The 26,875-nt window shown below is 47.7% G+C and overlaps 1 protein-coding gene across 6 annotated transcripts in view; it reads left to right on the forward strand.

The window, feature by feature from the left end:
- The window catches only part of LOC147102990 (C-Jun-amino-terminal kinase-interacting protein 4-like), a 243,550-nt gene that overhangs the window by 173,821 nt on the left and 42,854 nt on the right, over nucleotides 1–26,875 (forward strand). For all 6 annotated transcript variants that reach the window (XM_085964001.1, XM_085964002.1, XM_085964003.1 and 3 more), the window contains 7 exons: nucleotides 8,555–8,612; nucleotides 11,171–11,323; nucleotides 11,607–11,661; nucleotides 12,102–12,232; nucleotides 12,346–12,402; nucleotides 17,547–17,723; nucleotides 25,023–25,155. In XM_085964001.1, coding sequence (XP_085820127.1) covers nucleotides 8,555–8,612; nucleotides 11,171–11,323; nucleotides 11,607–11,661; nucleotides 12,102–12,232; nucleotides 12,346–12,402; nucleotides 17,547–17,723; nucleotides 25,023–25,155 — 764 coding nt within the window. The remainder of the gene's footprint in view (nucleotides 1–8,554; nucleotides 8,613–11,170; nucleotides 11,324–11,606; nucleotides 11,662–12,101; nucleotides 12,233–12,345; nucleotides 12,403–17,546; nucleotides 17,724–25,022; nucleotides 25,156–26,875) is intronic.

Raw genomic sequence — 26,875 nt, forward strand, 5'->3', positions numbered from 1 at the left:
TGTGTCGGGCGCTCTCGCGCTCTCTCTGTCGGGCGCTCTCGCGCTCTCTCTGTCGGGCGCTCTCGCGCTCTCTCTGTCGGGCGCTCTCGCGCTCTCTCTGTCGGGCGCTCTCGCGCTCTCTCTGTCGGGCGCTCTCGCGCTCTCTCTGTCGGGCGCTCTCGCGCTCTCTCTGTCGGGCGCTCTCGCGCTCTCTCTGTCGGGCGCTCTCGCGCTCTCTCTGTCGGGCGCTCTCGCGCTCTCTCTGTCGGGCGCTCTCGCGCTCTCTCTGTCGGGCGCTCTCGCGCTCTCTCTGTCGGGCGCTCTCGCGCTCTCTCTGTCGGGCGCTCTCGCGCTCTCTCTGTCGGGCGCTCTCGCGCTCTCTCTGTCGGGCGCTCTCGCGCTCTCTCTGTCGGGCGCTCTCGCGCTCTCTCTGTCGGGCGCTCTCGCGCTCTCTCTGTCGGGCGCTCTCGCGCTCTCTCTGTCGGGCGCTCTCGCGCTCTCTCTGTCGGGCGCTCTCGCGCTCTCTCTGTCGGGCGCTCTCGCGCTCTCTCTGTCGGGCGCTCTCGCGCTCTCTCTGTCGGGCGCTCTCGCGCTCTCTCTGTCGGGCGCTCTCGCGCTCTCTCTGTCGGGCGCTCTCGCGCTCTCTCTGTCGGGCGCTCTCGCGCTCTCTCTGTCGGGCGCTCTCGCGCTCTCTCTGTCGGGCGCTCTCGCGCTCTCTCTGTCGGGCGCTCTCGCGCTCTCTCTGTCGGGCGCTCTCGCGCTCTCTCTGTCGGGCGCTCTCGCGCTCTCTCTGTCGGGCGCTCTCGCGCTCTCTCTGTCGGGCGCTCTCGCGCTCTCTCTGTCGGGCGCTCTCGCGCTCTCTCTGTCGGGCGCTCTCGCGCTCTCTCTGTCGGGCGCTCTCGCGCTCTCTCTGTCGGGCGCTCTCGCGCTCTCTCTGTCGGGCGCTCTCGCGCTCTCTCTGTCGGGCGCTCTCGCGCTCTCTCTGTCGGGCGCTCTCGCGCTCTCTCTGTCGGGCGCTCTCGCGCTCTCTCTGTCGGTCGCTCTCTCGCTCTCTCTGTCGGGCGCTCTCTCGCTCTCTCTGTCGGGCGCTCTCTCGCTCTCTCTGTCGGGCGCTCTCGCGCTCTCTCTGTCGGGCGCTCTCGCGCTCTCTCTGTCGGGCGCTCTCGCGCTCTCTCTGTCGGGCGCTCTCGCGCTCTCTCTGTCGGGCGCTCTCGCGCTCTCTCTGTCGGGCGCTCTCGCGCTCTCTCTGTCGGGCGCTCTCGCGCTCTCTCTGTCTCTGTCGGGCTCGGTCTCCGTCGGGCGCTCTCGGGCTCGGTCTCTCCCTGTCGCTGTGCCGGGCTCTCTGTCTGTTTATCTGACTCACTCATATGGATACTCCTGTGGCCATTGCTTGTTATTGGAAGTCCTTGTGTTCCCTTCCTACGATCTGGAGATTTGAAGCTTACGGTTGACAACACCCCCCCCCCCCCCACTACTTCCTGGTTTGCCTCCTTTGTCTCTCCAACTGTTTACAACCTGGTGTCCTGCACTGTGGACCATGGTATTTCATCTCGGCTTCTCAGATTTACTAGGTTACATTCCTCAGGGAACATAATATGTAAAAACTGTACTGAGAGGGAAATCAAATTGGTTGAGGGGTTAAGGTTTAAAGCTGCGTCCCTGTCTTCAATATTCAGTAATTCATGTGCGGAGTGCGGCGGTAAAGCTCTGGCGTGTTGAGGTGGATGTGTCTGTAAACCCAGTGCATCTCTGATCTTGACTGATTGATTGCAGTTTCTTCCAGCATCAACTTGAGCAATGTTTGTTTATCTTCTTCTGGTTTTTTTTTCTTTCACTTCACCCAAGATGGCATTGAGTTTGTCTTAAATATGGCATGTCCCCAAAAAGGAGCTTTTATATCCAGAATTCCCGCAGCCCTACCAATAAGCTTGTTGTCTGCCATTTACTAATCTGTGTGGCTTTGTTCAGGTAGGTTGGTAGAGCAGGCCATGTGTTGACAGCATGCGGATCCTGCTGACTGGCCGTGCAGCAGTGTGGCATAGATATATATACCTGCGTGTGTGTGTGAGGAAGTATAAGTACTCTGTGCTTATGATGCACATGGGCACAGAGTGGTTTGGTGTTTTGCGATGCTTGCTTGTGAAGCCCATTTCTGTCCCGTCCTTTGCATGTTCCTCGTTGCATTCTTTTGCTGACCCTGGATTTGTGCAAGCGAGCCTGGTATTTACTATGTTGCTTTCATACATTTGTGTGCACCCACGATAGCAACAGACCCAAGATAAGTATGTTGCCTCCCCTCTCATCACTATTTATTGTATTATGCAGGTGATGCGGGAGAGCACAGCATTAAGAGCACCACTTGCAGTTAATGATTAGAAATAGCCTTCATTCTCAAGCTAATTCGCGTTTTTCTTCTCATGCTTCCTTTCTCTTGGGCTGCTGACCCAGGGGAGTTTTCTGGTGTGTATATTTTCATGTACTGTATACTCTGCTTCCCATTGACATTTTCTGTCTGTAATTTGTACTGTTTGTTCCATATTTCTGTCACTGAGATTTGCTGCTTTTAATATGAAGTTGGGAATGTTTTCTGCATGTTGCTTGTACAAAAATGTGCTTTAGGATTCTAAAGAATGGAGCGTCCGAGTATTGGTGCCTGTTTCAAACGGTAGGGGAGGTTCTGGGAGCAGTGTTGGAAGAGGGGAAACTAGAGCCCTTCCAAAGAATGGAAAATTGGGAGGGGGTGCCTCCTGGGCTTGTCTTGCCCAGTGTAGACTTGGACATAGATCGCTGTTCCTACATTATCGCGAGGTCAGTATCTTGGAATTCCTTACCTAACACCATTGAGGGAGCACAAGGTTAAGACCCACCGACTCCTTTTTTCAGGGCAGCTATGGATGGGCAATAAATACGGCCTTGCCAGCGTCGACAATTGAAAGAAAAGGAGTGGCCTAGTCAGGAGCATAGCTGCCCTTACTGTGGAAGTGGGTCTGGTGGATGCCCTCTTGGGCTGGAGAATGCTGTGTGCTGTGGAATCACTGTAGTGCCAAGAAATGGAAAAATAAGTCAAATTAACAGGGAACTGGGCGATAATAGCACCGACCCCTTTCACTTCCAGACCCTGAGTTTGAATGTGGCTCAGATGAATGAGATGAGACTTTGCTGCTGCCTGTCGGTGTCCGACGTGGAATTGCACCGTAATGTAGACGAGAGTCCACAGCAAAAGCAGCCACAATTCAGCACAAAACCGCTGTGTTTGGCAGTCTGAGTCCTCAGGGAGAGAGAGCATGTGAGAGGAATGGGAAGGTCTCGCCTGATGTGCTATGGGGCTTATTTTTGAGATTGGAGATTTGGCTTGTTGGAGGCAGGCTTTACTCTGCATCTAACAGTGCTGTTCCTGACCTGGGAGTGCTTAATGCTAAAGTGCACAGTTGCTCCATTCTCCCGAAGTGCTATCATTGACCTTGATCTCAAAAACACAAATTTGTCTGAAAACGTTAAACACTAACTTTGTATCTAGTTTTCGAGGGATAGGTCGTACAGCAGCGGAATGCTTCTGTGACTGGAGTCTTCCATTTGTGCCCGAGTCTGCTTACTTGAATAGTGCACAATAACTGATGCAGATGTATTTAATAAAACACATTGACAAGGTGAAATAGAACCACAGTTCTGGAGAATAAACAGCAGCTGAAAGGGAGAGGCCAACGTGTCTGGTGGGACTCTGTTTATACGAACGGTACTCAACCTGCTGTGTATTGCCGCTGTTTTCTGTTTGACTTTGTTGCGGTTTTTCTCTTTACCTGACCCATAAATCGATTACTGTGACACCTGATGTTTATGGTTGTAAAGGCATTTCTTGCTTTCATCTGTAATAGTTTGAGTTATGTCCTTCAGACATGGAGATGAATGAATGTTCTGTGGTTTAAATCTTTTTTTAAATATCTTGCCAAATATGCCTTTCATAGATGAATGACCGTTGTGCACATTCTTTTACCGTCTGTTCTGGTTGTTGCGTGAAACTGGATTGGATGCACTGAGTGTGTTTGTTACAGTCACGTGATTCCTGGCCAAGCTTTGCAACATTCAGGCTGTGTTGTCCGTGGTGCTTCAGAACTTGCTTGTGGTGTGCTTTGCTTTCATGCTGCATCTTACGTAAATTCTTCCTTTCTTTCTGCTTCACTCGGAATGCATGGGCCCTCAGATCATAATATCTTTGGTAAGACTCCATCCGCTCTCGAGGCCTTTCTTTCGTTAAAATAGCTGTTGGTACCCAGGTGAGAATTAATTGTACAAGGGAGTCGAGGCAACATGAGTGTGAGCAGAGGGAGCTTTCTTCATCCTCCTCCTTCCTGTCGTATTGCAATACGCTTTTCTTTTTACAACGAGATCTTTTCTCTAAAGCAGCCAAACATGGGTTCACATTGAAACTTTGAGCCCAGCTTATGCTTCAGTCCTGAGTAGGTGGAACCATGGAATTAGACACAAATAGACCCAGTTTGTGACCATGTTAACACTAACTCTGTAAAATTTCCTTCGTGTTTGTGTAGCGGGGTGGCGGGGGATGATGGCATCACTATTGTGATCATTTCTTCAATTATCAGTTGTGGATTGGTAGAATGGTTGCAGTTACCCCCTCTTCCCCCGCCATGCCATTCAGTAAAGCACCATTCCTCCTGTTTCATGTCTTTCCCCCTCCGACTCGGCTTCCCTCTTTCCACAAAACCCCTTCTGCTTACGTGGTGCTCGGATTCTGCCTTTCTCCCAACAAAGTTATAACCTTCTAGTGTGAGGTGAGACCTGCTTTAGGTGGCTCTTGTGTGCATGTCTGGGTACGGTAATATAACCTAGTGTGAGGTGAGACCTGCTTTAGGTGGCTTTTGTGTGCATGTCTGGGTACGGTAATATAACCTTCCAGTGTGAGGTGAGACCTGCTTTAGGTGGCTGTTGTGTGCGTGTCTGGGTACGGTAATATAACCTAGTGTGAGGTGAGACCTGCTTTAGGTGGCTCTTGTGTGCGTGTCTGGGTACAGTAATATAACCACCTAGTGTGAGGTGAGACCTGCTTTAGGTGGCTGTTGTGTGCGCGTCTGGGTACGGTAATATAACCTAGTGTGAGGTGAGACCTGCTTTAGGTGGCTCTTGTGTGCGTGTCTGGGTACAGTAATATAACCACCTAGTGCGAGGTGAGACCTGCTTTAGGTGGCTCTTGTGTGCATGTCTGGGTACGGTAATATAACCACCTAGTGTGAGGTGAGACCTGCTTTAGGTGGCTCTTGTGTGCGTGTCTGGGTACGGTAATATAACCTAGTGTGAGGTGAGACCTGCTTTAGGTGGCTCTTGTGTGCATGTCTGGGTACGGTAATATAACCACCTAGTGTGAGGTGAGACCTGCTTTAGGTGGCTGTTGTGTGCGTGTCTGGGTACAGTAATATAACCTAGTGTGAGGTGAGACCTGCTTTAGGTGGCTCTTGTGTGCATGTCTGGGTACAGTAATATAACCTTCTAGTGTGAGGTGAGACCTGCTTTAGGTGGCTCTTGTGTGCATGTCTGGGTACAGTAATATAACCTAGTGTGAGGTGAGACCTGCTTTAGGTGGCTCTTGTGTGCATGTCTGGGTACAGTAATATAACCACCTAGTGTGAGGTGAGACCTGCTTTAGGTGGCTCTTGTGTGCATGTCTGGGTACGGTAATATAACCTAGTGTGAGGTGAGACCTGCTTTAGGTGGCTCTTGTGTGCATGTCTGGGTACAGTAATATAACCACCTAGTGTGAGGTGAGACCTGCTTTAGGTGGCTCTATGTGTGCGTGTCTGGGTACAGTAATATAACCTAGTGTGAGGTGAGACCTGCTTTAGGTGGCTCTATGTGTGCGTGTCTGGGTACGGTAATATAACCTAGTGTGAGGTGAGACCTGCTTTAGGTGGCTCTATGTGTGCGTGTCTGGGTACAGTAATATCGTGGACTAGCAATCCAGAGATCATGAGTTCAAATCGCACCATGGCAATTTGTGAAACTAAATTCAACAAATCTGGTCATTTGTTGGCATGAAAGCTGCCAGATTGACGAAGCAAACCCAACTGGTTCACTAATGTCCTTCAGGGACGGTGACCTGCGACACCTGCCTGGTCCGGCCTACGCCTCACGAGTACACACTGCTTGTTAACTTTAACGCTCACTGAAGTGGCCTAGCAAGCCCCACTCAGTTATACAGAGTGGGAAAAAAGAAAGACTTGCATTTATATAGCGCCTTTCACGACCACCGGATATCTCAAAGTGCTTTACAACCAATGAAGTACTTTTTGGAGTGTAGTCACTGTTGTAATGTGGGAAACGCGGCAGCCAATCTGCTCTCTCAGCTGGATGTAAATGATCCCATGGCACTATTTCGAAGAAGAGCAGGGGAGTTATCCCCGGTGTCCTGGCCAATATTTATCCCTCAATCAACATAACAACACATTATCTGGTCATTATCACATTGCAGTTTGTGGGAGCTTGCTGTGTGCAGATTGGCTGCCGTGTTTCCCACGTTACAACAGTGACTCCACTCCAAAAAGTACTTCATTGGTTGTAAAGCACTTTGAGATATCCGGTGGCCTCAGTTTAACATCTCATCTGAAAGACTGCACCTCCGACAGTGCAGCGCTCCCGCAGTACTGCACTGGGAGTGTCAGTCTAGATTTATGTGCTCCAGTCCCTGGAGTGCTTACGAGGAGCCCAGATACTAGATTCTTCTTGCTTGTGCTTGGGGTAGGAGTATTGTCAAAGGAGGAGATGGGGACAAACTTTGAGCTGGGGGTAAGTTCTGGACTTAGCACAGACTTGCAGATTAATCACACTTGCAATTCAGGAATTTATCCTGGAATTCAGGTAAATTGCAGCCCACCCAGCTGCTATTCAGCTTCTAGTACAGTCAGGATAGAGACTTTCCTGGTCACTGTTGCTGGCATTTGATACTGGCTAATGGATATGCAACCGAGGGTGGTGGGCATGCTGTTCGAAGATCATATTCTTTGTATAAAGACAAAAGACCTTGTACTATGGGTGACACGAAGAAACTAAACACAGCTCAAACTTAGTCACAAGTCAAGTTGCACTTACCTGAGTTCATCGGTCCTCTGGTCTCATGTGAGTAAAAGGTGGTGATGGTGCTGCACTTTATAACCCTTGTAAAATGTAATCTATTTCTTAGCAGTGGGAAAGTGTGTGCTTGTGTCTGCCACTGACTTCTGATCTTGATAGTGACCAAGGTGAGAGCTGAACTTAAGAACATAAGAAATGAGAGCAGGAGTCGGCCGCTCAGCCCTTCGAGCCTGCTCTGCCATTCAATAAGATCCTGGCTTATCAACCTCAACTCCACCTTCCCCACATCCCTTGGTTGCCTTAATATCCCAAAATCTATCAATCTCGGTCTTGAATACACTCAACGACTGGCATTCTCGACCCAGAGGGTTGTGGATGATCAAAGATTCACCACCATCTGAGTAAAGAAATTCCTCCTCATCTCAGTCCTAAATGGCCGACCCCTTATTCTGAGACTGTGACCCCTGGTTCTCAACTCCTCAGCCAGGGGGAAACATCCTCCCTGCATCTACCCTGTCAAGCCCTGTAAGAATTTTACACATTTCAAAGAGAGCATCCCTCATTCTTCTAAACTCTGGGGAATATCGGCCTCGTCTACTCAATCTCTCCTCACAGGACAATCCCCCCATCCCAGGAACCAGTCCAGTGAATCTAACAAAGGTGATGAAGGAAGGTGCTAAGTGCCCAGTTTTCTGCTTCAATTAGGCAGACTTGTGCTTGTGACCATGCCCAGCCTAGGAAACCGGGTCAGTTTATAGAGTAAAATACAGTTTTAAGTACCAGGGAAACCATCATACTGATCTTAAATTAAAATGCTACGTATTGGGAATCTCTTCTGTTGTGAAACCGCCTCCTCATGGAAGGAAGGGATGCAGTTTGCGCAGGAGAATTTTAAAAATAAAAGGGAGCCATTCAGGAAATGGAGAGTAAAACCTCTCCCTATTGGCTAATGGGTGTACAATTTAGGTGATTTGAGCCTAACTTGAACCCTCCTCCTGACCCAGAGCTGGTCATTTCCAGCCACACCGTGAGGTGATGGGGCCAGCACAGACTTGTGAATTGATCGCATCTCATCAACTCAGGATAGACGACATTTGACTAATTCTGCTCCTTCCATCTGTTGCTTCCTTGTCCTGTCCTTGTTTCATGTGCCACCTGCTGTAGCTTCCATTACATTTGCTGATCTCCCATTGTCCGCTCGTCCTAATATGGACAAACCATCTGCAACGGTAGCTCTGGTCCTTTCAACTGTGGTATGGTTCAGTCTTAGTCATTGTATTGGTGGTATTGCTTTTTGAATTCTAATTTTTTTTTCTTGAACAGCCAGCTTTTAGTGTGTGTAAATAGTCAGGCTTTTTGTGAAGAGAGTTATTAGTGGCAGCATTCAATATTGAGATGGTGCTCTCCTGAGGCAGTCATTTCAGATGGGAAATAGGCTGGGCTGACGCTGGCTTTGCAGCCTGGAGTTTATAACTTTCTACATTTAATTTCTTGCCAGGTATGGGTCGTGAAGTTGAGAATCTTATTCAGGAAAACACACAGCTGCTGGAGACCAAGTAAGTCTAGGTTGAATGTTACTGCTTGCTGCTTCAGGTGAACTTGTCTAATGCAGCTGTCTGCAGGGCAGCAATTGCTCCGCTTTCAAAAGGGCTGTCCGCTCAATGCAGGTGTGTCTGACTTCAAGAGAATTGATCTTTTTGAAGTATTTGGCAATTTTTCAATTCCTAAGCTATGGTGGGTAATTTTCCAAGAACACAGATACATTGCTGTGTCCATGACTTGTATATTTGCAAAAGATTGATGCACACTTAAAAGTCAGGCACTCTTGGACAGTTCAACCGCTTTCTTCAATGCTGAGTAGCTGAGCTGTGCAGGCCAGGAGCTCGAGGTCCATCCCTGGCTTGTGCTGAGTTAGCTCATCGCCTCTACGTTGATATTAGAGGTGCTACAGTTGGTCTCTGCACTCACTATCAAAAATTCAAACATCAATAATGGGTGTTTTGGCAAGGTACCAATGGGCAACTGGCACCTATGGGTCTGTACCTCAATAACAAGATCAGGAAGGGGCTGGGGCAAGTGGGGTGGGGGGAAGCAAGAATGATCAAGTCTTTGGCAAAAGCAACCAAGGGCTTAAGACCATGAGTAATGCTTTCAGACCATAGCCTTGGTCACCTTCTCCAAAGAAACAGCTTGTTATTTTTAAAAGGAAACCAAACAGATCCCAAGATCCACAGGTTATTATCTTAACTTAGCAGCCAATTGTTAGTCAGTTATTATTGCATCCAGAAATGGTCCAGGCAACAACAACAACTTGTGTATATAAAGCACCTTTAACGTAGTAAAACGCCCCACGGTGCTGCACAGGAGTATTTTAAGACAAAAAAATTTGACACGAGCCACATAAGGATAAATTAAGGCAGGGGACCAAAAGCTTGGTGAAAGGGGAAGGTTTTAAGGAGGAGAGAGAGGTAGCGAGGCGGAGAGGGTTAGGCAGGGAATTCCAGAGCTTAGATGAATCATGAGTGCGACCAGGTAAGTTGGTACATGTCCATGGGAATGTCCCAGCCATCATGTACCTGTGCAGGTGACACCCTTTCTGTTACAGTAGACATGTCGGTCTATTGGGGACATTCAATAGAACCAAATACATTGGGATGTCAGCAGTGGGGTCGAAAAATCTCTTTGCTCTGCTGCTATATGAATGTTGGGAGACAAATGTTTCATGACTTTAGACCTGACTAGTGCTGCTTATGCACTGTTGGTCCTAACAGAGGGGAGGTCCGGCCATTGCAGCTCATCTAAAAACTGAACTCTGATCACCTGACTGGCACGGCAAGAAATAATTCATGTGACCCTAATGCTCCCAATCCTCTTAAATCCTCACTCAAGTCACAGAATATTTTATTGTTAAATGTTAAGGACCTAACACACTGTTTTAGGTTGGTATAAACAATAAAGCAATAGCTGTAATCACTGAAGAATGTCTTTTTTGCATAATCTGAGTATGCTTGTGCCAGCTATCAGCCATTGCAAAATTGTCAAACAATGTTGTGCTACACCACCATCCTTTACTCTGGAATGGGGCGAGTAAACCGCAACGTGTAAACCAAAACCCACTGAGAATAGAATTGCATTCTCTGGCGAGGTTGCAATGCAATTCCATCAGCCTATTAAGAAAAAATACAGCGCGCCTTTAACCGGGCACGATGTGCTCTGTGGTGAAGCGGCTCAGGCAACAGTAATGTATTAACACTTGTCATTTAACCCAAAGTCCTGACCTTTTGGTATATTATGAATGAAATAGATGTAATTCAGTAAGAATTAAAAATCTAACTTAATAAACGGAAGCAAAGTTCAGCAATAATCTCACTATGACTGGAATTTATTGCTGTTTATGTCTCGGCTCTCCCAGCTAGCCACCGAAAGGGTTGAGTGTGTATGTTTGTGATGCTTTGAAGTATAACAATTCTATGAAAAGGAGAAAGAAAATATATAAAGCAGTGCTTTACAAAGTCATAATATTCATTGATGTTGGTCAACAGATACAGTATTCTCGAGATACTGTGCTTGCAGTGCAGCAATCTCATGAGCCCCCTGGGATCCCCTCAGTCCCCAGTTTGAAAGTCTATGATATAAAGAGACTCGTGCTGCTGTGTTAAATGGTGTAAGTGTAATTTCCTGACCGAATCCTGGGAGCGCTGTAAATGTCGATTAATTTAATCTGCTTTGGGAACGAGACTATATTAATAAAACTCCCGTGTATCTGTACAGCGCTTTTATTACAATATTTATAGCGTGATGTGACATAAAGGGAATCTGAATCAGGTCAGAAATTAAACTGAATCCACCGCATAGAATTGGAGCTTGAGGAAATCCACGGTCATGAAAAGGGGCGATGGTCGGTGGGCCCACTGTTTGTTCTTTCCTTCTCGGGCATTGACCATATCCATTCGTGGTTCCTCGCTCCCAGCTAGTAATACCTCGGATCAATACTTGTGATTCTTTCTCTTTATCCTTAATATCAATAACTGGCTCTGGCTCTATCAACAATTTGTTTTTTAACTTTAACCTGAGAAGTCACCTTTTATCGTTACGTATTGCTTCTTCTCTTTAGAAATGCTCTGAACGTGGTGAAGAATGACTTGATAGCGCAGGTTGATGAGCTGACGTGTGAAAAGGATGTGCTACAGGGAGAGTTGGAGTCAGTCAGACAAGCCAAGCTGAAGCTGGAGGAGAAGAATAGAGACTTGGAGGAAGAGCTGAGGAAGTGAGAACTGACTTTAGTTTCCACTGTCCCCATTACTTTAGTTGTGCTGATGCTCGTGTATTTCAATGTGCCAGTACTTGATAAATCACTCGCAGAGTGCAAATGGTTATTACCGGGCCACACACTGTACATTTTCCCAGTCATTTTAACAACCTCAGCAAAATGTCCTTGAGCATTGTTTTATTATTTGTCTGGTGCACTTACATTTCACATGGCGCTGGAGGAGTCAGTATACTAGTGACTTTCTGATCCATTTATTTATAATTGCTATGTGTTCCTTCAGGATTCGCCTGGAGACTGAAGAAGCGAAGAGCAGAGCTAAGGAGGATTCTGACGAGGTATAGAGTGCTGCCTCTCTATCACTCCCAAGATTTTGTGTGTTTTTTCCATTTTCAACTTTCCCTTCCCTGTTCTGTGAACTAGTTTCGAGCCAACAGGCAGGCAGCTTGCTGCCAGTTCTCCATCGATGCCTTTCACCAAACTGAGGCCTGGCTCTGGTTGTCCTGTCTCAAAATAGCCTTTTCCCATTCCCTTGAGAGAGCCATTGAACGGAATTCTTTGCACATCAGTTCGATAAATGTTATACTTTGCATGTACACCAGAGGGGACAGTGCGATCGCAAAATTGGGAGCTGGCACAGAGGATCTGGGATCCTCAATCAGTGGGCAAGTTTGTACAGTATTCTGTGCCATTCTTGTGGGTACAAATACATTTGTGTCTGTGTGAAAAGCAATTTGCCATGTTTGACTTTTTTTAATTCTTTTAATAAAAAAACCAGAGTGATGTTCCTACTGCTCAGAGAAAGCGCTTTACTCGTGTGGAGATGGCCCGCGTTCTCATGGAGCGTAACCAGTATAAAGAGCGGTTGATGGAGCTGCAGGAAGCTGTGCGATGGACAGAGATGATCCGGTATGAGCTCCTACCTGACTTGAAATGGCACCTCCAACTTTTTTTTTGGTTTCTTCCTAACTTGCTTCGGCCAGAATTTGAATGCTGTCTGTTTACATATCTTCTGTGTCTAGTGCCTCAAGAGAAAACCCATCCATTCAGGAGAAAAAGAAATCCACCATCTGGCAGTTGTAAGTAACCACTCCGAAGTCTAATTGTACTGGTCACACAGATGCCAGCTGATGTTTGAGATGAGTTGTCCAGCCTGACCTAGAGAGGGAAGAGATGCAAACTGGAGAGTTTAAAATCTATAATAGTGCCGAGTGGGAAATGGACAAACTCTCCCAACTTGTATCCTGTTGTGTGCATGTTTGCCGACTGAAGTTTGCTCATGTGCACAATCTGTGTTCAGTTGGAGCACAGGGAGATCCCAAGTTTGCGTGGATGGGCAAATGCCGCTGATGACATTTCTCCCCATGCCCACGTTTTCTAATAATGTGGGGATTATGTGCATGCACACAAAATCAGAACTCTTGTGTCACCCTGCAAGGCAGACTAGGTCTGATTTTTTTTTTTAAACAAAAAGCTTCAGCACAAAGTTCCTGTGCACTTCTCTTAAAAAAGGACTCCATATTTCTTGCACATATCACATTAATGGCTGTAATTACAAATCGATTTTACATTAAAATCTGCACCTTGCTGGGACCTGCTACAGCGGTCAGAGTTTGATTTTTGCATGGGCAAGCGTGGCATTGGAGAGGTAGCTGTTCGCTCACATTTGGTCTACATCGGTCTCCTAATGCACCATTGCAGCCACTTGGCAGGTGCAGGGGGAGACCTTGTCTTGTTTCAGAATTCTCTCTGGTACATATCCCACTGGATAGAGTGAGAGTGACCTTCTCGGAGCAATGTCCACCCTCCACGGTGACCAGGAGATGTAGCTAGGCTGTCCGTGCTCTGAGATTACAATCCGGTCAGCACACCAGAGTCACTAGACAGGAACGCAAGACTTTGCGCAGTTGTGCCTCACCATTCTGCATCAATCCAAAAAGTGCAACATCAGCATCAGAGGTGAAGCTTCACTCCCTGCTTCTCCATCCCGTGGAACACTCTCGCAGACAATGCTGTCATGTGGAACTTTGTCTCTGCTGTTTAAATCCAGGGTTAACCAAGGTCACGGGAACGAGGGCTGCATGGATCTGTGACTTGCCTCTTGGTCCCCAGTCTTGCTCTCCTTCCAATAAACCACTAGGGTCAAATTAACAAGTAAATGATTGCAACATTTGCCCTCAGCTGGCCCCCTGAATGGTGTCTAATAACCAATCATCAACTGTGTGTGGGGGGGGGAAATGGATTTATTTGTTCCCAGCTCAATAGCAACCGGATATTGTCCCCTCGGATGAAATGGTTTATAATACATCACTAAAATTGGTGCAGTTAAGGGACGCCCATTGGCCAGTTGAACTGGTCCTTCCATAGAAACCCATAGCCCCTCCCCTCCCGCATTACGATGTCTAACCTCCTCCTGAGTGACTTAAGGATTATGTTTTGTCACCACTGTCCTATCAAGTGATTGGCCCTTCAACTGGCATCTGTGCTGTGCTATTTTTTGATGCAATCGCTCTGTCAGAAATACTGAATGTAACTTATCCATTTAATTGTTAATGACTTATTTTCTTTTTTTTTCCATGTTCCCTGTTGGTATTCACCTTCAGACTGTGGGTACTTTTTTTTTGTTCTGATTGTTGCTTTGGTTTCTCCTTTGACTCTAACTGTATCTGCATTGAGCAACTGGGTATTTCTGATCTGTTTGGGTTGTGTCAGAGCACCTCTGACCCATGGGACAGCTGTGGCTGGGTTTGCTTGGGGTGTGCTAATTGGTTCACGGTAATAGTACAGACTTTTTTAAAATTCAAGTTGTATTCTGTTTTTCCAAACTTACTCGGCTCTTTTTTGCAAAAGCATGTTTTTTTCCAATGTGAATGTGTGCGCAAGGACCAGGTGCGTGTAGGAGTGGCTTTCAGAGGCTGTGCTGTCAATCACTGGAACATTGGGCCACATTTTATATTTGTTGCCACAGAGCGGCTTAGTTTTTTTTACAGCAGTAATTCATGAAAATTCTGCAATGGATTTTCCATCTGTGTATAGATCTTGTATGTTGTTTTATAAACCTACGGAATTGGGAAGATCAGTGAAAGGTTCAAAGTAGCTGCTCAAGTTTAACAACTTCAGCCGTTGCAATTGTGTTTTTGCAGTGGCTGTAGCAAATCCAAAGTTTAGGTAGAATTGAAGAGCTGATCTGTTGAAATCTCACCGCGCACTGTGAATCGGAATTAAAGAGCTGATCTGTTGAATCCCACTGCGCACTGTGTGAATCTGAATTAGAGCTGATCTGTTGGAATCTCACCGCGCACTGTGAATCTGAATTCAGTTCAGTAAAACCCGGAAATAAAAAGCTGGTGTCAGTAAAAGTGACCATGAAGCTGTCGGATTGTCGTAAAAACCCAGCTGGTTCACTAATGTCCTTTAGAGAAGGAAACCTGCCGTCCTTACCCGGTCTGGGCCTATATGTGACTCCAGTCCTGCACCAACCTGGTTGACTCTTAACCTCCCTCTGAAGTGGCCCAGCGAGACACTCAGTTTGTATCAAACCGCGACCAGCGGTTCAACAAGGCGGCCCACCACCTTCCCGCGGCAATTAGGGATGGGCAATAAATGCCAGCGACGCCCGAGCATTGAGTTTTTAAAAACCATGGGAGAAAGGAGCTCCTGGCAGGGGAAAGAGGAGGGGATGACAGTGAGGGTGATAGATCAACGAGGTGAAAAGAGGGCAGTGTACAAGGAGAGGGAGCCCAGAGAGTGGGCCTAGCGACAGGGAGTTGGTGGCCTTACCCAGTCTGGTCTGGATGTGACTCCAGTCCCACACCAATGTGGTTGACTCTTAACTGCCCCCTGAAGTGGCTCAACAACCACTAGCGGTTCAAGAAGGCATCCCACCACTACCTTCTCCGGGCAACTAGGGATGGGCAATAAATGCCGGTCTTGCCAGCGATGCACACATACTGAGAATGAATTTTAAAACAAATTCATTCAAAATGCCATCAGTTGCCACTGCAGTGGGTATGTGTAAAATGTATTTGAGTTATCGAGGATGTACGAAGTGAATGAACCTATATTTTACTGACTTGCAGGCCAGCTATCCCTGGCAGCTTCAGTTCGAGCTTGACTTGCAAGCCAGCTAAGCTGCTCCTGTGCACCACCTAGTGGTCAGCTCGAAAGAATCAGCCACGAAGCCCTGGTCTTGGGGAGAAAATAACCTGGACCCAGTGAACCCCAGTCCAAAAAACAAAGTGCCTTCCTTAATTTTTTGTGTATTCCACATACATAATCTTCCCACTTTGAAAATGAGCCCTTTAAAGATCAGGGTAGGTATTTGCTAACCCAACCTACTATACTTTCTCTACATAGAATCATGGAATAGTACAGCACAGAAGGAGGCCATTTGGCCCATCGAGTCTGCACCGCCTCTAAGTCCCACTCCCCTGCTCCTTCCCCATATCCCTGCAATTTTTTCCCCTTCAAGTATTTATCCAATTCCTTTTTGAAGGCTCCTATTGAATCTGTGTCCACCACCCTATCGGGCAGTGGATTCCAAATCCTAACCACTCGTTGCGTAAAAAGGTTTTTCCTCATGTCACCTCTGGTTCTTTTGCCAATCATGAGGTCAGACTTGATGGTGAACCTTTGCCCCAGGTTTTCTGATTCTTCCCCTGGCAGCCTGAGTGTTTCCCTGCCTTCGCTTTACTGGGTGGAAAATTTCAGGCTGGCCAGCCAAGCAGTGAAGAACCCAGCCACTTTGTCTTTGCAGCTACACGACATGGTGCCTGGGACGTACCTCAGGGTGGACAGGATTACATACAGCACTATGTTGATCTCAAAGGTTGAGGGATGATCGAATTGAGATCTTTATTATATTGATAAAGGGATTCGATAGGGTATATACAGAGAAACTATTTCATCTGGTGGGGGATTCCAGAACATGGGAGTGTAATCTTAAAATGAGAGCTCGGCCGCTCAGCAGTAACATCCAGAAGCACTTTTTCAAGGTTAGTCAGGGATATGGAGTCAAGGCGGGTAAATGGAGTTAAGATACAGATCGGCCATGACCTCATTGAATGGCGGAACGGGCTCGAGGGGCCGAATGGCCGCCTCTTGTTCCTATGTTCACAAAATCTGGAAAACTCTCCCTCAAAAGGCTGTGGATACTGGGGGTCAGTTAAAATTTTTAAGACTGAGATCGATAGATTTTTGTTGGGCATGGCTATCAAGGGATATGGAACAATGGCAGGTAAATGGAGTAGCGGTATAGATCAGCCATGATCTCATGGAATGGTGGAACAGACTACTCCTGTTCCTGTTAGACCCACTCACATTCAAAATAATGGCAGTAGTTCCACAGTTTCCGTTTGTTATTTTTGAGTTACTTCACAGAGCTCCCACAGTGGTTTAGCTGCTTTAGGCAGTGAGTAGTTACACCCACCAGACCAGGAAGATCCTAGATTCTGTTCGTGGTCCATGTTGTGTTCGTCGATCTCGGCAGGGTTGGTAGTCGGATCCTACAATTGGCCTCAGTGTCCCTGGATTAGGGAGGGGAAGATCCAACCGATGATCTCCTGATGGAGTCTCCAGCGCTCTCCTGCTGGGCAATGTGTTTTGAGTGTAAGACAGGGTTGGGCCTGGCTGTGACACCATTCCTCCCTCCCCAGCAGTCAAATAGGCTGCTGGCAGTCATTTGCACATGGAGCATGGACAATTGGGTGAGGTACCAGATGCACCCAATACCGGTGGGAGGGTACCCCGGGGTTGCCGGTGGGAGGGTACCCCGGGGTTGCCGGTGGGAGCGTACCCCAGCAAGGAGGCACTGTTGTCAGAGGGGTGGAAGAATATTTTGGACTTTTGATTGTCGGTCCTGAAGTTGAAATTCTGCATTCGCAAGTGAACGCATCTTGCCCCTTAAATACCTGATTGTGAAATGCAGACTTGGCTGTAATGCAGTACAAAACAATACTTCAGGGCTGGGAGGGAGGAAGGAAGTGCCTTGTGTATATGCAATTTGAAAATATAAAATTAGGCCAAATGAATCCACAGAATGTTGGTTTTATCTGCATGTGAATGAAAAAATGCATCCAACCAAGGCAGCCTGGATTCAGAGGTCCTTGAGCACAGTGTGGGATGTGCTTTTTGGGAGTGGTCTTATCAGCATGTACTGAAATTACAAAATATTTGTGTCTGTTCCTCCCTTGAATTGATTCTTTTTCTTTAATTCATCCTCCAGTTTTAGCCGTTTGTTCAGTCCATCTATTAATACAACCAAGAAACCAGTCCCACCAGTCAACGTTAAATACAATGCACCAACCTCGCACATCACTCCTGGAGTGGTTAAGAAGAGAAGTGGCGCAATATCTCAGTTGCCCAATGACAAGTCGAAGGCTTTTGATTTCCTTAATGAAGAGTAAGTGTTGCCATATTTCTAAGATTTATTGCTTTGCGCCCAGTTTTCCGCCCTTGCTCTCCTGAAAGTGTTGACTCGTGCTGTGATGGGCTTCCATGAGCACTAGTTTCTGGCCCAAGTGGCCATTCTCTGTCTGTGAGCCTAGGTGGAGAGTGTCGGCATCAATTCGACTAAGGACAGCATTGTAGAGGAGCCTGAGCCTGCCATCACTCAATGTCCTTACACATGCATGTTCCAGCAAAGGGTCACTGGACAATGATTCGGAGAGGGGACCCCATGATGATAACTCTTTCCTCCCCTCACCCATTTCCTAGTATGGGGGTCACTTGTAGCAGTCACTTGTAGCTGCCTAATTTGGGATCAGCAAATTTAACGCAGTTCAGGGATCAAACCTGTGAACTTCTGTTTTGTACGGCTCCATTGTGCACTATCTTTTTAATTTTAAGAAGTTGTGAAACATAAGTGAAAGGCCCAAGACCCATTGTGCAGCACACCACCAATATTGAAAAGAGTAATAGAGAAGATGATGATGCAAATCAGGAAGGAGTGATTAGGTGACAGTGTGTGGGTTTTAAATGCCTGCAGATTGTAGGAAGAAATCAATGAGGGAGATGAGTTCCATCGTCTCGAGGTCCTGGGAAGAATGAGTTGCAATAGGTGGTGATGCGATGGGTCTTCATTTTAATACATTGAGGATGTAAGGAAAGGAAGAGCTTGTAGGACAGTGTATTTGGGACTTCAAAAGGAACAAGAGAGGGAAGCTCAGATGAGCATTGACTATATTATCAGTGAAGAGAAGCAAGAAAGCAGCGGTGAGAGAAGATGGAGCTGGAGGTGAGAGATGAACCTCCTATCTGCTGAGCAGGTTTCTCTTGTATCCTGTTCAGGAGTGCAAGAGTGGATCTTGAAGAGTCTGTTTGGATATGGAAACAGAATTCAAGTCTTGAATAGACGGGCTTTATCGAGAGTTTTGAGTTGTTGATGGAAGAAAGGGGAAATCAAGCTTTTTGGAGTAGGCTTTAGCAACAAAAGAGTTCCATTTGAGGTCGGGGCGATGATGAAGGCAAGAATATTGATTGGCCACCCCCTTAGTCTTCATTCACCTAAGTGGTGTTCGCTGTTGGTTAGACCTGCAAGAGGCACGAAGACACTGCCTTTGAAGAATTACAAGAAACAAGATTTTCCTTGTCCTATTGAAGGGTATAGAAATCATTAAGATTAGTGATTCAACCACTGCACTGATGGTAATCGTGGCTGAGAGCACGGTGTGACCTGAAGGAATAGAGGCGGAGAGCACTGTGATCTTAAGGAATCGAGGCGGAGAGCACGGTGTGATGTGAAGGAATCGAGGCTGAGAGCACTGTGATCTGAAGGAATCGAGGCGGAGAGCACGGTGTGATCTGAAGGAATCGAGGCTGAGAGCACGGTGTGATGTGAAGGAATCGAGGCTGAGAGCACTGTGATCTGAAGGAATCGAGGCTGAGAGCACGGTGTGATCTGAAGGAATCGAGGCGGAGAGCACTGTGATCTTAAGGAATCGAGGCGGAGAGCACTGTGATCTGAAGGAATGGAGGCTGAGAGCACGGTGTGATCTGAAGGAATGGAGGCTGAGAGCACGGTGTGATCTGAAGGAATGGAGGCTGAGAGCACGGTGTGACCTGAAGGAATCGAGGCGGAGAGCACGGTGTGATCTGAAGGAATCGAGGCTGAGAGCACGGTGTGATCTGAAGGAATCGAGGCTGAGAGCACGGTGTGATCTGAAGGAATCGAGGCGGAGAGCACGGTGTGATCTGAAGGAATGGAGGCTGAGAGCACGGTGTGATCTGAAGGAATCGAGGCGGAGAGCACGGTGTGATCTGAAGGAATCGAGGCGGAGAGCACGGTGTGATCTGAAGGAATCGAGGCGGAGAGCACGGTGTGATCTGAAGGAATCGAGGCGGAGAGCACGGTGTGATCTGAAGGAATCGAGGCGGAGAGCACGGTGTGATCTGAAGGAATCGAGGCGGAGAGCACGGTGTGATCTGAAGGAATCGAGGCGGAGAGCACTAATCTGAAGGAATCGAGGCGGAGAGCACGGTGTGATCTGAAGGAATCGAGGCGGAGAGCACTAATCTGAAGGAATCGAGGCGGAGAGCACGGTGTGATCTGAAGGAATCGAGGCTGAGAGCACTAATCTGAAGGAATCGAGGCGGAGAGCACGGTGTGATTTGAAGGAATCGAGGCGGAGAGCACGGTGATAAGGAATCGAGGCGGAGAGCACGGTGATAAGGAATCGAGGCGGAGAGCACGGTGTGATCTGAAGGAATCGAGGCTGAGAGCACGGTGTGATCTGAAGGAATCGAGGCTGAGAGCACGGTGTGATCTGAAGGAATCGAGGCGGAGAGCACGGTGTGATCTGAAGGAATGGAGGCTGAGAGCACGGTGTGATCTGAAGGAATCGAGGCGGAGAGCACGGTGTGATCTGAAGGAATCGAGGCTGAGAGCACGGTGTGATCTGAAGGAATCGAGGCGGAGAGCACGGTGTGATCTGAAGGAATCGAGGCGGAGAGCACGGTGTGATCTGAAGGAATCGAGGCGGAGAGCACGGTGTGATCTGAAGGAATCGAGGCGGAGAGCACGGTGTGATCTGAAGGAATCGAGGCGGAGAGCACTAATCTGAAGGAATCGAGGCGGAGAGCACGGTGTGATCTGAAGGAATCGAGGCGGAGAGCACTAATCTGAAGGAATCGAGGCGGAGAGCACGGTGTGATCTGAAGGAATCGAGGCTGAGAGCACTAATCTGAAGGAATCGAGGCGGAGAGCACGGTGTGATTTGAAGGAATCGAGGCGGAGAGCACGGTGATAAGGAATCGAGGCGGAGAGCACGGTGATAAGGAATCGAGGCGGAGAGCACGGTGTGATCTGAAGGAATCGAGGCGGAGAGCACGGTGTGATCTGAAGGAATCAAGGCGGAGAGCACGGTGTGATCTGAAGGAATCGAGGCGGAGAGCACGGTGTGATCTGAAGGAATCGAGGCGGAGAGCACGGTGTGATCTGAAGGAATCGAGGCGGAGAGCACGGTGATAAGGAATCGAGGCGGAGAGCACGGTGTGATCTGAAGGAATCGAGGCGGAGAGCACGGTGTGATCTGAAGGAATCGAGGCGGAGAACACTGAAGGAATCGAGGCGGAGAGCACGGTGTGATCTGAAGGAATCGAGGCTGAGAGCACTGATCTGAAGGAATCGAGGCGGAGAGCACTGATATGAAGGAATCGAGGCTGAGAGCACTGTGATCTGAAGGAATCGAGGCGGAGTGCACTGTGATCTGAAGGAATCGAGGCGGAGAGCACTGTGATCCGAAGGAATCGAGGCGGAGAGCACGGTGTGATCCGAAGGAATCGAGGCTGAGAGCACTGTGATAAGGAATCGAGGCGGAGAGCACGGTGTGATGTGAAGGACATTGGTTGCAGGGCGGACTCAGCGAAGGAGAAGCTGGTGTTGGTTTGTGATTTGAGAAACTTACTGATATAAAGAAGGAACAGAGTGGGAGTAAGGACTGACCCACAAGAAACTGCCAGATAATCGACAAATGAACACGAATCAATAACTATAGCACATATAAGATGTTAGTGAGTATAGGAATAGGAGGATAGAGCAGATGAATGCGTGGCTAAAGAGTTGGTGCAGGAGGGAGGGCTTTAGTTTCCTGGATCACTGGGTCTGTTTCTGTACAAGTCGGACGGGTTGCACCTGAACCGGAACGGGACCAACATCCTTGTGGGGAGGTTTGCTCGTGCTGTTTGGGGGGGGGCGGGGCGCGGTTTAAACTAACTTGGCAGGGGGGTTGGCATACGGAGTGGAGCTATAGTAGGGAGTGATGCACAGCCAAATATAGAGGAAAAAAACAAGTCCGTCTGGAAGGCAGAGCAAATATGTAACGGCACAAGGGAGTATGGCAAGGCTGGATGGCATTTATTTTCATGTAAGGAGTCTTACGAGTAAGGCAGATGAATTGAAGGTGTTGATGAACACATGGGAATATGATATTGTTGCTATCACGAGACATGGTTGAGGGAGGGGCAGGACTGGCAGCTCAATATTCCGGGGTATAGAATCTTCAGGCGAGACAGAGGGGGGTGTAAAAGAGGAGGGGGTGTCGCAATATTAATCAAGGAGTCAATTACTGCTGTAAGGAGGGATGATATCTTAGCAGGTTCCTCTAATGAGGCCATATGGGTAGAACTTAAAATCAAAAAGTGGGCAAGCACTTTGCTGGGAGTGTACTATAGGCCCCCAAACAGTCCGGGGGAGATAGAGGAACAGATATGTAGGCAAATCTCAGGGAAGTGTAGAAATAATAGGGTAATAATAGTAGGGGATTTCAACTTCCCCAATATTAACTGGGATATTCAGAGTGTGAAAGGCTTAGAGGGTGCAGAATTCTTAAAGTGCATCCAGGAGAGCTTTTTGAGTCGGCATGTAGAAAGTCCTACAAGAGAGGGGGCGGTACTGGACCTAATTCTAGGGAATGTAGCTGGGCAAGTGGTAGGAGTGTCAGTAGGAGAGCATTTTGGTGACAGTGACCATAATTCGGTGAGATTTAAGGTAGTCATGGAAAAGGACAAAGATGGACCGGAAATAAAGGTTCTAAATTGGGGGAAGGCCGATTTTAATATGATAAGGCAGGATCTGGCCAAAGTGGACTGGATCAGCTACTTGTCGGAAAATCCACATCAGAGTAGTGGGAGTCATTCAGAAAGGAAATAGAGAGTACAGCGCCAACATGTTCCCGTAAAGGTCAAGGGTGGGACCAACAAGTCTAGGGAACCCTGGATGTCAAGGGATATACAAGAATGGATTAGGAAAAAAAGGGCATAGTGGCAGGAGGCAGAGGGTGATGGTCGAAAGTTGTTTTTGTGACTGGAAGCCTGTGTCCAGTGGTGTACCGCAGGGATCGGTGCTGGGTCACTTGCTGTTTGTAGTGTACATTAATGATTTAGATATGAATGTAGGAGGTATGATCAGTAAGTTCGCAGATGACACGACAATTGGTGGAGTGGTAAATAGCGAGGAGGGAAGCCTCGGGCTACAGGACGATATAGACGGGTTGGTCAGATGGGCAGAACAGTGGCAAATGGAATTTAACCCTGAAAAGTGTGAGGTGATGCATTTTGGGAGGACCAACAAGGCAAGGGAATACACAATGAATGGTAGGAACCTAGGAAGGACAGAGGATCAGAGGGACCTTGGTGTGCATGTACATAGATCCCTGAAGGCAGCAGGACAGGTAGATAAGGTGGTTAAAAAGGCATATGGGATACTTGCCTTCATTAGCCGAGGCATAGAATATAAGAGCAGGGAGGTTATGATGGAGCTGTACAAAACGCTAGTTAGGCCACAGCTGGAATACTGTATGCAGTTCTGGTCGCCACACTACAGGAAGGATGTGATTGCATTGGAGAGGGTGCAGAGGAGATTCACCAGGATGTTACCTGGGCTGGAGCGTTTCAGCTATGAAGAGAGACTGGACAGGCTGGGGTTGTTTTCTTTAGAGCAGAGAAGGCTGAGGGGGGACCTGATTGAAGTGTACAAAATTATGAGGGGTATAGATAGGGTAGACAAAAAGGAACTTTTCTCCTTAGTAGAGAGGTCAATAACTAGGGGGCATAGTTTCAAGGTAAGGGGCAGGAGGTTTAGAGGGGATTTGAGGAAAAACTTTTTCACCCAGAGGGTGGTTGGAATCTGGAACTCACTGCCTGAAAGGGTGGTAGAGGCAGAAACCCTCACAACATTCAAGAAGCATTTGGATGAGCACTTGAAACGCCATAGCAGACAAGGCTACGGACCAAGTGCTGGAAAATGGGATGAGAATAGACAGGGCTTGATGGCCAGTGCGGACACGATGGGCCGAAGGGCCTCTTTCTGTGCTGTATAACTCTATGACTCTAAGATGATTTGACAGCCTTGACGTAGCTTTAGTGGGAGTCCATATGATGGTTGTCTGGTGTCTCATCCTGTCAGACTTCGGAGATAACCATGGCAATGGTGGAGGATTTACCAAAATATTCAGAAGTAGACTTCCAATGGTGGGCAGCATAAATAATGAGATCACCAGCGCAATGGCTGTGCTGTAAACCGTACAGCTGGTCATGGATTAGGGCAGAACGTTCAAGGCAATGGATAATTTGAGAATTAACAGCAGCTTCTGTAACGAGGAAGGCCAAATAGGTGGCAGGGTCAGAGGAACTGGGAGTGGGGCAGATTGAAGAGCTGGTGTAAGACGGGGCCAAGTTTGGAGGCACATATGTTGCGGGTGATGGGAGGGATACCATCAGGACCAGACAATACCGCGATCAGATACTGAATGCACTGCCAGAGGTACATGGTTTTTCTTGTAAATTTCCAACTTGCCTTTTTGGAAAAGGAAAGCACAGAGTGGCATCACTTGGGTTTGTACCAGTCTCCCACACAGTAAGCTGTTGATCTGTCAGCGTTGTTGAGCAGAGGCCAAATGCTTCTGTACAGAGGAGGGATCGGAAATTCTAAGGCCAACCCTTGCTCCTCTCCCAGTGGGCTGTTTGCCGAGTAGCAATGGAACTGGTTATCTGTCCATCAGAAAAAAAGGGAGGGAAATTATAGATGCTGTTTAAAATCATTAAAAAAATATTAGCTGCTTCTCACACAAGGTTAAAGTGGTGAAGCAGCAGTTGCATTGTGTCATGCATCGACATCGTAACGAAGAAGGCATGCCAACGCCTGTTCTTCCTCAGGAGACTGAAGAAATTTGGAATGGCCCCCCAGATTCTCACCAACTTCTACCGGTGCACCATCGAGAGTATCCTGTCCAGCTGCATCACTACCTGGTATGGCAACTGCACCGCCACAGACCGCAAGGCTCTACAGATGGTGGTGAAAGCTGCACAACATACTATAGGAATTAAACTACCTGCTGTCCAGGATATCTACCCAGAGAGGTGCCGGGGGAAGGCCCTGAGAATCATTAAAGACGCGAGCCACCCCAGCCACAACCTCTTCGCCCTGCTCCCGTCCGGTAAGAGATACCGAAGCATACGGTCTCGTACCAGCAGGTTTCGAAACAGCTTCTACCCCCAGGCCATAAGACTCATGAACGTATAATTTATTATTATTTATTGCTGTTGTTTTTATTTCTGTATTTCTATTAGTATTTTATCATTGTTATGCCATATTTATTCCAATGTTGGGAGGACTCGTAAAAATCAACATTTCATTGTGCAGTACACACGTCTGCTGCATATATGACAAATAAAATTGAATTGAATTAACTTTATTATTTGTTAGTGGCAGTGAGAATACTTCAGCTACGCGCAGGGAGCAGAAGAGGGAGCAGTATCGTCAGGTCAAGGCACATGTCCAGAAAGACGATGGGCGAATTCAGGCCTATGGTTGGAGTCTGCCTCCAAAATTCAAACAGGTAAAACTTGGCAGTCTTTTTTTTCTGAAAAATTATTTTCCCCACTATTCACATCTTCAATTACAGAAAAGTTATTGGTTACTGCTGCTTCTGCTGTGCTGCTTGCACTCCAGGCCAAATATATTTTTGGTCCGTGGGCTTTAAATCAGAAGAAACCTGCCAGCCATTAATTGCGGTTGTCTGCAGGATATTGTAACCCACGTCCTCCTTGTTTGGGCACCCAGTACAAGATCCAGGTGCTGAGAGCCAAACATCTAAATTGGACCTAGCTGTTGCAAATTTATGATTTGTTGACTTGTGATTGCGATCAGTGAACTGTATCCAGATGTGCAGGAATTTTATCAGCCAGCACAGGAGCTCAGCTCAATCACTTGCTCTTTCAAATACACTGAACAGATATACACTTCTGCACAGTTCGGACTCAGCTGGCCTAACCTTTAAGTGTTCCTGCGTATGGTCCTCAATGTCAAGGCAGCAGACAACCGTCTTGCTCCTGTAAAGGTGGCGGTTGGGAATAAATGAAGGAAGCAGTCCATACGGCTTTCCTCTTCCCTGTTAACTGACTGCAAAAATTAATCTCCGCATAAATGTCACACCTGTGTTAGCTCAGACTGGTGAAGAACCATGCATTGAAAGAAAGACTTGCATTTCTATGCGCCTTTCACGACCACCGGACATCCCAAAGTGCTTTACAGCCAATGAAGTGCCTTTTGAAGCGTAGTCGCTGTTGTAATGTAGGAAACGCAGCAGCCAATTTGCGCACAGCAAGCTCCCACAAACAGCAATGTGATGATCACCAGATAATCTGTTTCTGTGGTGTTGAGGGATAAATATTGGCCAGGACACTGGGGATAACTCCCTTGCTCCTCTTCTAAATAGTGCCATGGGATCTTTTACGTCCACCTGAGAGAGCAGACGGGGCCTCGGTTTCACGTCTCATCTGAAAGACGGCACCTCCGACAGTGCAGCACTCCCTCAGCACTGCACTGGAGTGCCAGCTCAGATATTTATGCTCAAGTCTATAGAGTGGGACTTGAACCCACAACCTTCTGACTCGGAGGTGAGAGTGCTACTAACTGAGCCACTGGCTGACGCACTGAGGGACTCTGTTGTAATGTCAGGATTTTGGCGACCGCCATCAGTCCCAGCACACAGGCTTCACTCCTCCAACTCCAGTCAATTGCATATCCTGCCTAGTCCCACGTCACTTCCACCGCTGATTCTTCCCCCCCCCAGCCCCCCACAAATCCTTGGTGATGATGCCTTGAGCTGCCATGTCCCTATGCAGTAGAATTTTCTTTTCAAAACGAGGGAACGAGGCGGCTGAGCGGCGGCAGTTTAAAAAGCGGCTCCGAGACCAGGTAGGCTTACTAATCTCCGAGCTCAGAGGGAGGGAGGGAGAGAAGTAAAAAGTAATCGAAGTGTGACGTCCCCAGAAAGCAGGTAAGTGATTGGTTGGTGAGTATTTCTCTCTTAAACTTTAACGCTATGGTTTATAGTTATTAAGGTCTCTCTGGTGTAGCGGGGACTGTTGGTAAACCATTTAACTGTAGTGTAATTGGTGGGATTGATTTGATTTAATTTAATTTCAATTAATTACAGGGTAAGTCATGGCAGGACAGCCCGGCCACGTGGTATGCTCCTCCTGCGCTATGTGGGAACTCGGGGACACTTCCTGTGTCCCTGATAACTACGTGTGCAGGAAGTGTATCCAGCTGCA

This window comes from Somniosus microcephalus, chromosome 21 (assembly GCF_052327205.1).
Source record: "Somniosus microcephalus isolate GS21.2 chromosome 21, FLI_Smic_1.0, whole genome shotgun sequence".
NCBI lineage: Eukaryota > Metazoa > Chordata > Chondrichthyes > Squaliformes > Somniosidae > Somniosus > Somniosus microcephalus.